General features: G+C 28.9%; 1 protein-coding gene across 1 annotated transcript in view; it reads left to right on the forward strand.

Annotated features, from left to right (window-relative positions):
- The first annotated feature begins 3,156 nt into the window (after nucleotides 1–3,156).
- The window catches only part of LOC105620480 (RNA-binding protein NOB1), an 11,513-nt gene continuing 1,158 nt past the window's right edge, over nucleotides 3,157–13,511 (forward strand). Inside the window, 4 exon segments of the mRNA XM_012201971.1 lie at nucleotides 3,157–3,349; nucleotides 5,500–5,632; nucleotides 12,696–12,907; nucleotides 12,972–13,392. Coding sequence (XP_012057361.1) covers nucleotides 3,278–3,349; nucleotides 5,500–5,632; nucleotides 12,696–12,907; nucleotides 12,972–13,392 — 838 coding nt within the window. The 5' untranslated portion in view covers nucleotides 3,157–3,277.

Genomic DNA, 13,511 nt, shown 5'->3' on the forward strand with positions numbered 1-13,511 from the left:
GATCGTGCCAATTCTTCTTGATTTCGACACGAGTCTTGCTCAAATAATGCCTCCAATTCTACATCTTCGAAAACCTTCTCTCTTCCACCACTATGCCGGTCTTCGACGTCAAAATCACCGTTCTTGAAGCGTTGAAACCACTCACGACACGTTCTTTCACTAATAGCGGCCTCACCATACGTATTTGAGAGCATTCGATGAGCCTCAGCCGCAGATTTCTTCATATTCAAGCAAAAAATTAAAACCTCCCGCAAATGACGAGAATTTGGCTCGTGACATTTTCTTTGGCTACTGACATTTTCAATCGAGAATAATTTTATGATGCAGACACAAATCGACTAATGTTTCTATGGGGTTATGTTGACAGATGCCCAAGTTTATTGTATGACGTCTATGATCTATTTATTTCGACCACCACTTACCGTTAAAGCCATCTATAGGAAAACGGCGGAAGCAAAGTTGTACACCTAATACAAATAAAAGTAATGTTATTCAGGAATAGAATAATAAAATAAGATACAAAAAATTACTAAAAGAAAAAATGTAAACTTTATCGACACTTGTAAAAAATGTAGACTTTATCGACACTTGTAAAAAATGTTCCGATTCGTATAAAAAAATTCCATAATTTTTCTAAAAAGTTATAAAATTATTTATAAATTCTGAAAAATTTTGAGAAAGCTTTTATGATTAGCGATATTACAATTATCGAAATGAAATCGAAAAAAATGTCGATTCGACCTTTAAACGAAAATATTCAAAATGTAAGATTACGTATCACATATTTATACCAAAAATATTAAAAATGTATCAAACTCTCATTACACTTTCTACATACGTAATTTTTTATCACTCGAAAATGTTGAAATTTCAAAGCAAGTTTCGAATCGACTTTTCTATCGTAATGACATCGAAACGACGTCTTTTCGAAGAACTATTTCTGATTGGGCAATGTCAACGAACATATGATACAAATAAAAATTATCGCTTTAGGCAAATTTTATTTAGTTATTCCTGCATTAAGATATTACGGATTGACTATTCTATATAAATTAACGTAAGTGAAAAATAAATTTTTATCAATATTGAATTAATATTGAATTAAATATAATAATTTTTTAATCATAAATTGATATTTAATTGTACAGATCGAATATAGTAGGATAGTCGTTGAAGAAATCCTCGTTTGGAAAAATGAACGTTTTTTTGAAATTGTTGATTGAACTGATTCTCGATAACAACTAAAGAACCAGTTAAACACAATTTTATAATTATGGACTTTCAAACTTCTGACTTGATACTTATTTCGATCCGTATGTATCATATGTTCATTGGATGAAATTACCATATATAAATACATTTTCTTTATTATCACTGATGAAGATTTTGTAAAGCAAAATATTTGAAATTTATAGCGTTATATGAATGTAATAAAAGATGAATTTTATTAGTTAACTATATTTGCTCGTTTTTTTTAAAAAGCCTTGCTTTTAATTTATTGGATTGCATTTATAGCCTACTTTTCTATATAAAAGTTATATTATATTTTTATATTATATTATATTATATTATATTATATTGTATTAATATTATTTTAATTTAAAAAATTTTTTTAATTTTATTTATTTTATTTAATTATTCCTTTTATTTTATTTGTTTTATTTTATTTATTTATTTATTTAATTTTATTACTTTATTTTATTTTATTATTTTATTTTATTAATATTATACTATATTGTTATATCATATTTTTATATTTATCAAAAACGAGAAATCTCAATCGTACGATTTCTGAGGTGAGGCCATCTCCTTATCTGTGATCCAAGTGCTCTCTGGATTAATTTAGAGCATGCGACGCGAACAAACTTATAACTTCGGAGTAAAGCATAATAAATTCTTGGCACTTGGATTGCTCGAAAATCATGTGGTCAAACTCGTCATCTGCTAATTCAGATCTATGCTGGATTCGTGCTTGCAACCAATTAGAAAACAGAATTTTGCTTCGTATCGGCCTAGTTTTCATCAAGGTTAAACTGAATGTAAGGACCAATCAACTATAGTCGAATATTTTCCTATTACAGTCGAACGACAGGAGAATGTTCGACTGTAGTTGGTTCTTACATTCCGATTCAGTTTTAACCCTCGATGGAAACTAGACCAATGATATGAAGCAAAATCCTGTTCTAATTGGTTGCAAAACGTCATACGACGCACGTCGGATTCAGTGAATCCAGTATAAGGATGAAATCACACAGTCCGGAACTGCGGAATATAGAATGCGTCATTGAAGCAACTAATCAGCGTTATTCCGCACTTTTCCATCACGCAAGTTTTGTGTGCTATGTTCACATGATGCGATATAAAGATGTATTCAGCATGAATATAATTTAAAAATTATACCATTAACTTCATGTTAATAATTTGCTTATTAAAATGAAATATAATTTTTTAAATTGTAAAAACAATTATCACTGTTGTAGTATTTAATGTTTTACAATTAATATTTACAATCTCATAATAATTTTTTGAACTGCTTTGACGCACTTACTATCATTTTTTCGCATCATGTGAACATAGCACACAAAACTTGCGTGATGAAAAAGTGTGGAAAAGGGTATACTGATCGCACGTAATGCATCATTGTTTAAATCTTGTTATCTATATTTATGCACTCAAATTTTATCATTTTGCTTCATTTATCTCGACATTACGCAATTCCATCATATCAATCAGCATCAAATTATTTTAACCTTTCAAAATACGATGGTTTATTACAAGAATGAAGATGCCGTTGAGTGGAAATTCACAGCGGAACGGAATAGCGCGACTAATCTCGACTCTGCAGTCATTACTCTCCTATCTTTTCTGCGATTGTGATTGGTTTCGCTGTTCCGTTCCACTGTAAATTTCTACTCATGGGACAGCATCCGCTATTCTGCAACATCAAATGCAGAATAGCGCTGAGTGGTTGTTTCAATGACGCACTCTCTATTCCGCACTGTGTGATTACTCTAAGTGCACTCGATTTTAAATCAATTTAGCTATATTACTTTTCTGGTTTTAGTTCATTGTACTATATTAGATAGCGCTAAAGTCAACGACAAATTTTCAATAAGAGTTGTTGCATCCTGCTTCTACCATGTACATATAGGCTTGGATTTTTCGATTTTTTTTGTTGCATATTGTTATTCTTGTTAGTCAGAAATCCAAATAGAGTCGTAAGAAGAATTTTCGAATATAAAAATATCGAAGAAGGAAATATAATCCATGTGTAATCATGGAAAATAAGAATAAAATACAATATCTTATTGTTGATACAAGTGCTTTCATAAAGAACGCTGCCATACAGGTAATTATTGAGATACTAAAAATATAAAATGAAAAATCTTATTAATGATATATGAACTATAATATTTAGAGCTATATAGAACTATGTAGATATATTTGATTATGCACATAATTTTCTTAAAATGTTTTATTTAATTACAAACTTTGAAAGTAATTGAAAAAATTTAAATAAAATTGATTTCTTATTTATTAATTAATATATAATAATAATCGAACTGAATTGCATGTAATACTGATATGATAATACTTTTAAATCTTGTCTCTGATTCTAATACTCAGGTGAATATTACTAGTATTTTTTTCATATTAAATTATATATAGATAATCTAATTTTATTAGTATTTATCCAGAAGACTCTCCTCATCTTCAATTTCAATGAAATTGTGCTCATTCGATCTACCCTGTATTTTGATGTATGAGATGGATATCGCTTTGCTTGGAAAGTTGTAAAATTATGTGAAATCTTATAGGTTTGTAACTTATTACACGAAACAAAAATTCATCCTATACCAAAATTTGGAGTGGGTTAGATTATTTTTTTCAGAGTGGAACGTACTGTCTCCATACACATTTTTCATAAATTTCCATGCTCATATTGCACATTTGCATGGCTATAACAGATTTCCTAACCTGAATAATTGTCAGCTTTAACACTTAATATCTTGTTTTGCGGGACAGAGCATTTTACTGTTAGATTTACTGTTAGATTTACTGTTAGATTCTTTTGTTTCATGCACAAACATGAGCATAACTTGAAGGAGAGGATCGTTTTTTGGATAAATACCAAGTAATTTTTAGAATAATGTTCTGATGCTATAGTAGCTATTATGTATTAGAATAATAATAGTTGCATTCAGCAGAATGTTTATTTTGCAACTGTTGGAAGTTTTTTCTTTGCACTGATTAGATTATGTTGTTAGATCAAGAGGAATGATCCTATCTCAGCAAACAATCACAAACTCAATGCAACTAATGACTGTATTTAGCAGAGAAAGCAATTTTGCAACTGTTGTAAAATTCTTTAATGTGATTGATCTTGCCCTTAGTTCCTCATTGGATTTAAATGTATAAACCAATCATATTCAAGACTGTTTTACAACAATTGCAAAGCTGCTTTCTCTGCTGAATGCAGCCAATGTTAATGTAAGTGAAGTTCTATGAATTTCTAATGAATTGGTAGTCCCCTAAATAAGTAATAATCAGTTCTAAGTCTTATCGGTGAAGTTGACCAATAGCTATCTTGTATGGTTAATGTTGATTGGTTAATTTCACTGATTAAGACTAGACTTCTGACTACAGAACTCATTATAGAACCCTGATTAGAATAATAATATTAGCATTCAATAATATGAGTTTATTATAGATATCCTTGAAAACAAAATTAATATAATTAAATAGTTACATTATATCTATCATTTAAGATGTCAGTATTATATTGATTTTATAATTGAATTATATCCATAATATTGTTGACAAGCTATTAGCAAAAACATGAACATATTACTGGCATTAATAGTTACATTATTAGAATTAATAATTTATTCAATATTCTATTTGATTTTTCTTTAATTTTAGTGTTATTTTATCAAAAAAATATATTTCTGTGTAACTTATTGTTCAAATCTTGCCTGTTTAGTTTTGCAACTATTTACTATTTGTTCTAATAAAAATAGATGTAGCTCAGCAGAAAAATGAATTTCTCAAGCTCTAAATTTTTTTTAATAGATTAGCGTTTACAGATCACATACTTTCAATTAAGCATTATGGTAATTAGATTTGTGTTAAAAATTCAATTAAAGATAAATATAATAAGTAAGTGTAAGATAAATAAAATAATATAAGATATAAATGATTATAATATAAGATGTAGTTTCACATTTTAAAAAAGCATTTAAATTTTGATTGATTTAATATCTTAATATAGATGAATGCAGAAATGTTAATTTTAATCATAATAATAAAGTTACATAATAATAAAGTATATGAAATATTAATAAAGTTATGCATATGATGTGTGCTTCATCAAAAAATTTACAAACAAGATGTCATTTTATTCAAAATATTTTATAGAAAGTATATTTAATATAAAATATATTCTAATTCTCTCCTCATTTCCAATGCAATTTTAATTTAAAAACTTTATTTATGTAGGATATTGGAGTTAATATTTTGACCGACCAAGCTGTCATCAATGAAATCACAAATAAGAGACAGTTGAGAAAATTGATTGTACTACCATATGACTTAAAAGTTCAAGAAGCTTTTACTGAAAACATTAAATTTGGTAAATAAAACTCACTAGCAACTTTGTTATTGCCTAATGTATAAATAAATATATATACACACACACACACACACACACGCACGCACACGCGCGCACGCACACACACACACGCACACACACAGGGTGAATGTATGTCTGTATAGATATGTGTATAAATATGGACTGCAGCTGTGATCATCTAATCGATGCATAGATGGCTGTCGTTTAGCACACATACGTGCTGAAATAATACAGATGATTATTATAAACTCAAAAAGAATTCACTTTTTAAAATTCTTTCTTTAAATTTATGAAAGATGATCAAAGATGCAGTCGATAATTCATTTTCCATGATAATTGATGATTGACATGCATTAACATATATATATAAAAAATGAATGTTAATGCATGTCTGTCTTTTTGGAAAATATACCATGGAAAATATATATATATGTACATATAGTAAATATATGTGACCTCAAGGCAAATAGGAATCCAAGAATAAAATAACATTATAACAATAAAAATAGAAAAGCAAATGTTAGAATATAGTTAACTGTTAATCTAATCGCAGTCACATTACATGTTTCGAGCTACAAATTCGAGCCCTTCTCAGATGTACAGAACACAATAGAAATACACACACACACACACGCGCGCGCGCGCGCGCGCGCGCGCACAGAGTGGACCATTTTAATTTATCCTGTAGATTTTCTCAAAATCTGTAAGTTTAAGGCAAAAATATTTGAGATAAAAGTTTTATAATTTCAAGGGGGAAAGAAGTTAGTGATCTTGGTTGATCTTGGTCGACCTTGAGAAAATATTCTTAAGATCAGATTACTTAAAATTAGATTAAGGTTACCTAAAATTTTTTAATAGAACCTCTCATTTTTTATTACGTATTCTTATAGCTATCTTCAAGATCTTTTGAAAACACTACATAATAAAATTTATTTTCATTAAGTACTTTTTGAATTTGACGCTTGAAAGTTACAGTACCGCTGACATTACTCAAGACTGATGTCAGACTGATGATTAAAATGAAATGAAATTCAAAATCATGGTGTTGACAACTTACAGATTACATACTATAATTTAATTTGGTCCAAGGTCAAGTTCAAAGTCACTAACTCACTCGTGAAGCTTACAGCAATAAATTTCGATGAAAAAGATTTCTTGTATTCAATTAATTCTTAAATAGTGAAGATTTGTATAAACAGTTTTTGAAATTTAGTTGATGTTAGACCAAATTACATACCTTCAAGATTTTGAGAATAGCTATTAGTGACCTTGAATCTGACCTTGAATCAAATTATAGTAATTATAATAATTGTAGTAATTATAGTAATTATAGTAATTTGTAAGTTGTCAACATCATGATTATAAATAACATTCCAAAGGTTTAGCTATCAGTCTGACACTTTGAGTAATGCAAATGCCAGCGATACTAACTTTCAAACGTTATAACTTGAAAAGTACTTAATAAAAATGATTTTTATAGTATTTTCAAAAGATCTTGAAGACAGCTATAAGAATATGTAATAAAAAATGAGAGGTTCCATTAAAAAAATTTTAGGTAACCTTAACCTGATCTTAATGATATCTTCTTAAAATTAACCAAAGTCACCAACTTCTTTTTCTCTTGAAATCATAAAACTTTTGTCTGAAATTTTTACCTTAAACTTACAGATTTTGAGAAAATCGACTGAATAAATTAAAATGATTCACTCTATATTTTTTAATGCCATCTAATGGGAAAAACGCCACGAACTTTTTCCCACACCTAATACACACATACCTTGTCGCCAATTATTGCAGACGTAGTTATGCAGGATCTTGAAGAAATAGTGATCTAAAAATTATTTGTTGACTTATTATTCTACTTCTGATATGTGAATGACATCGTTTTAGCGGCTCCAGTAGTAGTATTAATAAAATACTAAAAATTTTCAATTTTTTCAATATGTCAGATTACAATTCACTATGAAAATCGGTACTGATGACAAATTAAGTTTTTTGAATACTATAATTATGATTGACCATAAAATCGTTTTTATAGATACCAGAAAGTTATTTGTTCAGGCAGATTTCTCAATTTTCACTTACATCATCCTCATAAGAAACGCGTAGTCTTCGATTTTGTTAACAAAATAATTAAATTATTTCATCCTCGTTTCCATGAAAAAAACTTAGTTGATGCTATTCTATCTTTTTAAATAATGTCTATTCTCTTTTCTTCATTTTTTCAACGACAGAAAAAAGATTTAAAAAATCACATACATAACAACAATACAAACAATAAAATATCTATATCAAAGAAACATTGTTCACAATTCAATCAGTAAAATATATATTAAAAAAGCCAATTAAAGTCAAAATCAGCTGTTTGGGTGCACATAAATGTCTTTATTCTCGTGTGATAATAATAACGAACTCATAAAGATTTCAATCCTTCTTTTTGGGTCCTTATCAATGTGAAATCTAATTTTAAATTATATAAGTAAACTTATTCAAAAATGTAATTAAAGTCCAGGCAATTATTCATTTAAAGTGGTAAAGCACGACAAACTCGCACGTTCTTTCCTATACAAATGCCAAAAAGCTGTATAAAAAATAACCAAATGAATATCATGAATACAAAATTTTTTTTACAATATTATAAAAACTTATAAATAAAAACGGTGTCATATACATTGTTATTATTATAAATATTAAAATTTTTAACAATGATATTATAAAAATTTACATCAAATAATAACAGTGTCATATACATTGTCAATAGTCAAAGCCATCTCGCTCGTCAAATTGTCAGATTTTCTATTTAGTCATTCATAAGAAAAACAAAAAATTAACAAAGAGAATAAATAAAATCACTTGTCTAAGTTTAAATTTTATTAGACTTATATATGTAATTATTTTCACACGATTTGATGTAAAGTTCTTGTGGTGTCAGCGATTAGAGATTGAAATGAGAGTCAAAATAATAAAGACAAGTAGTTATTGAAATAAAAATAAAATTAAGAACAGGGGAAGAGAAAGGAAAAGAAGCACGTTACTATTCCGTAAACAAATTCATATATAATGAGTCTAAAGAATAAATATCAAATTTAAATTCTGTTTCTGTGTATGTGCTTTATATGGATTATTTCCGATATTAATCTTTTATTAAGTATCTTTTTATTAAGTATCCTTTCTTTATCTAATATCTTGATATTTTCCCAATTAACTTTATGTTGATAGTTCTTTCTATGTTCAGTTATTAGAATATTGTGTTGTGTTCCAATTTATATGATTCCTATGTTCATTAATACGAGTCACCATTTTTCACAATTCAGTCAATAAAATATATATTAAAAAATGGTTCAAATATATCCTGTTTGGCCCACATATGATGCTTCACAATCTTGATAATCAATTTTATATACAACGTTCGAGATAGAATAGGACGAACATCTTTATGACCTCTCATAAACTTTTTAAGATTATTAATCTCTATGTCATATGTATGAAGTTTTTAAAAAAAAATTTTTTATTTTTTTGTCGATAAAATTAATTATTAAAAAGTATTATGAAAAATCTATGATTAATTTTCCCATCATTTCTTATCTGTTATATTGTCTTTAGATGTGTTAACCTGGTCGTTCATTTGTTCAAATTTTTTTTACAACTTTCTTTTGATCAGTGAAAATGAGTTTCAATGAGTATTCATTGTTTATAAGAATTTGAATTATTAGTTCAAAGTTTTCCTGATGGAAAATAGGATGAAACAATGAAAGAACTCTATCTATTAATCCACAACAATTGTTCCCACTTTTTGCATAAAGGATAGTAGCGACCAGAAAATGTAGGTTTATAGTACCAATTATAAATGAGAGAATTTTCCTTTCTGATTAAGTTAACATCAAGGAAATTTAATCTCCCTTTTTCATTGTAAATTTTAATCTGGGATGATATGAATTAAAAGTGCTATCAATGTGTCAATGTGTGAAACATATCAACGCAATGTTGTCTACCTCACGTAAAAAAATGGTGAAATTGAAAGATCCTGTAAAGCTTTCGTTGCTGGATTTTGCATGACTATATCCAATACAGAGTGATAATAGTGAACTCATCGATACTCCAAAGGTCTGTTTATAAAATTTGTCATTAAAATTAAAAAATGTTGAATTGAAAACTAATTCTAAAGCTTTAAAAAATTCCTTTTTGGGAATTTCTTTCAATGAGGTGCCATCTTCTCTTCTTCTAAATCACCAAATCAATAGATACATTTTTGAATAATAAAACTACGTCAAGAGATAAAAGAACTTCATTATCAAGGAAATATGTTTAGTCAAATGAAAACTATTTTTTATAAAACTGTTGACTACTGGTATGCTTTCATAAATTATGTCATGTAAAAAGGAGGCTAAATTGTGAAATGGACTCCCTACTGAAAAAAACTATAATACAATATAATGAAGTGAATATTCTATGTATTTTAGGAAGACCATATGCAAGAAGCGAAACAGGGTTAGAAGAGTTTGTCGTGCTTCAATAATTGTACCGATTTTAATTACATTTTTTAATAGGCTTACTTATGTAATTTAGAATTAGATTTGATATTGGAAAGGAAGGGTTGAAACGTTTATGAGTTCGTTATTGTTATTCACATGAGAATAAAGACATTTATGTGCACCCGAACAGCTGGTTTTGGCTCTGATTGACTTTTTTTTATATATATTTTAATTGATTTGTTTGAGTCTCTTTTCATTTGTTTTTACAATTCCATACATAAAATCTATAGTATTAACTTATGAAAATAGCCAAATGCAAGCGCGCATATAATAGGATAGTATCCGCCCCACGCAGCGAGGCACGCGTCCGCCGTCGCTAAGCATGTTGTTTATAGGCGGTTTATAGACGTTATTTATTGCCATCGCTAGACATTACGTGTAGCGACAGTGAACGCATGGCTCAGTCCTTGGAGCACACTTGCATTTTGCGATGGGCTGGTCGAATTTGGCTATTTTTATAAGTTAATAATTCCATTGCGACAATTGTAAAATGGTAGACGACTTTTCTTCTTAGTTATTTGCCCCTGTGCGAAAAAAATTATCATTAATTTCCAAACATTCTGTATATTATATCACGATTATACAGTATTTCAAAAATGTATCACCTTTAGGTTTTTTGAATATAACTTCTTTTAATGTAAGTCGAATGCGCTCAAATTGTACAGTAAACATTTGGTGCACTTTATATATGATGAAATATTTGATATTTCATCACTACTAAATAACATGAACTTACTTTCGTCGCTCCAGAAGATGTCAGACCACTGCTGACGTGTTCAGTTCAGATATGCTTTGATTCCCTCCACTCGCTTTTATTTTTGCAAAGAATCGGAAGATTCTTTGCAGAAATAAACGGTTTTTTTACGAATCATCGTCCATATATTCTTGTAGGCGAAGTTTTATGCTTGGTATGGATGAACAAGACTATTTAGAAATCAATATTTCCTTTGCAATGTGATACATGGATCCATGATGGATCATTGTGACATGGATCATTGTGAGATAGGCGAAGAATGTTGCGATCGACAACAGAATTAGTGCAATGCGATCAGCTGCTTATGTTTTTCTTAATATAACCTTCTTGAATTCTCCAATTTCTTAATCATGATTGGCATTAAGAGTGCTGTCCCATGTACACCGAACAACAGAACGGATTTTTTACTAGAAATGAGATCACTATCATTCCGTTCTGTAAGAAGTTTCTCTACTGTATTGGAACCACCGGAATCATGGTTGGAACGGTACGAATTCAATAGAATGTTCTATCGGTGGTAGGTTATGTCGATTCGGCTATTGTTAATGGTTGAGAATTTTACAATTTCGAAGAAGAAAATTAATAATATAATTCTTATTTTTCAATACGACATAATTCTTGTTTGTTTTGTTACGTGATCAAATTATGCCAGCAGTTTTTCAAATAATTCCGGTCATTCTGAAGTAATTGAAGCACTTTTCAGGCTGTGTTTGCATTTTAACGACTAAATTGTCATTTATGCCTTGGAGACATTTCATTCTTTGTGTAAACATTGACCGTACTCAAAATTTTCATTTTCTTATATATTTAAATTATAATATTAAAGATTCAGTTTTGATTTTAATGTCTGTCTGGACTAATTAATATCAAAGTTTTTTTCCCTTCTTTTTTCCTTTTCTTTGCGATTATCATTTTAGGTGTATTAAAAGTTTCATTAATTTCAACATAATTGACACTGATTCGCTGAATAGTCAAAGACTGGTTTTTGACTAAACCGATAGAATTTAAGTATTTACGATATAATGAATTTTTGTTTTAGTGAGCTACCTATTATTTTACAATAAATTAATACAATAAATTTTTCAACAAATTTATCTTAATAATTTTAATACATTTTAGATTGTTATTAGAATTCGTTTTTATATTATAATTTTCGTTAATAGGTGAAAGTAGTTCACTGAAATGAATTAGTTTGTAAAAAAAAATTTTTTGTAATTATATTGTTTTTGAGGAGGATGGCTCAAAAGTGAGCCGAAACGTGTAAGCGGATTAATTATTAATAAAATTGTTTTATTAACCGCGTATTGATTTGCACAAGAATTGCTTGACTTCTATTACCTTGTTCAACATTTTGTATCATTGAGGAGTCTTTAGGAATTAATTTATATTTATTAAGAGATAAAGACAAGCGGAACAGAACGCGTGGAAAGGTGGGAAATTTAGTAAAGTTTAGTTAATTTTGTCTTCTGCATTTCCGCATTTCCGCGCTCCATATAATCGCACCCTTAACGTGCTTAGTTTATGGCAAATGCGCGCCTTATTGAATGGTCTTATCTCGCTACCCGCTTGTATTTTGCGGTAGGCTGAGCGAATTTGACTATTTTCATAAATTAATATCTTGTTAATTATTTCGAAAATTGTAAAATGATATAGGATTTTTCGACTCAGTTTAGTCTACTCTATTTACACAAAAAGCGCTTTACTAAAAATTGCAGGTACCGTGCATGCGAGCGTGCTTGCGTATTATAATATTAATATTTGTTTAATGCAATTACAGTGACCGAGTTTTCAAAAAAGAGTGGCGATTATATCAGCCTGTCTGCTACTGACCTCAAGGTAATTGCGCTGACATATCAGTTGGAAAAAGAAAAAGTCGGATCGGCACATCTGAAAGAGATTCCAACAATAAGAATTATTAAACCTACAACTGATAAAGAAAGCAGAGATGATTTTAAACTGCCAGTTGGATTCTACATGCCGAAGAAAAAAGTGAGATATTTTAATTGTTTTTGTGTATAATTTTTATTAATCTAAATTGATATTCTTTATCTAGGAGAGAAATGAAGTGATTACAGATAATGTAAAGGCTTCTTTGAATGATACGGAAAAAACAGATGTTATTGAAGAAAATATCACACACATACAGATTATACGTGATTCGGCAATAGATGATACAATAAATGGTACAGAAATAAATAATGTGGAAAAACAATTTATTTCTTACACATCTGCATCTTCGGACGAATCACAGTCAGATTACGAAACAGCATCGGATAAAGAAGATGATAAAACAAATGATTTAGCTGATAAATTTTTCAAACTAAAATGCAATCCAACTGATTTGGAAGTAGAGAGTATGGGCATGTATGCCATGGATAACATTCTTGCTTCTGTTGATACATCTAAAAGTGATGAATCATTTGAGGATAAAGATAAAGGTGATGATGGTGGTGATAGTGGTTGGATTACACCAGGTAAATTTTATCGGTATATTTTTATCAAAATTAACGCATAAGTGTACATTATTGAAGTATAGTTGTATAATATATATTTTCAAGAGTATTAATTTTTAATCTATTTACCTTTTTGAAAG

Source organism: Atta cephalotes (assembly GCF_000143395.1).
Source record: "Atta cephalotes unplaced genomic scaffold scaffold00027, whole genome shotgun sequence".
NCBI lineage: Eukaryota > Metazoa > Arthropoda > Insecta > Hymenoptera > Formicidae > Atta > Atta cephalotes.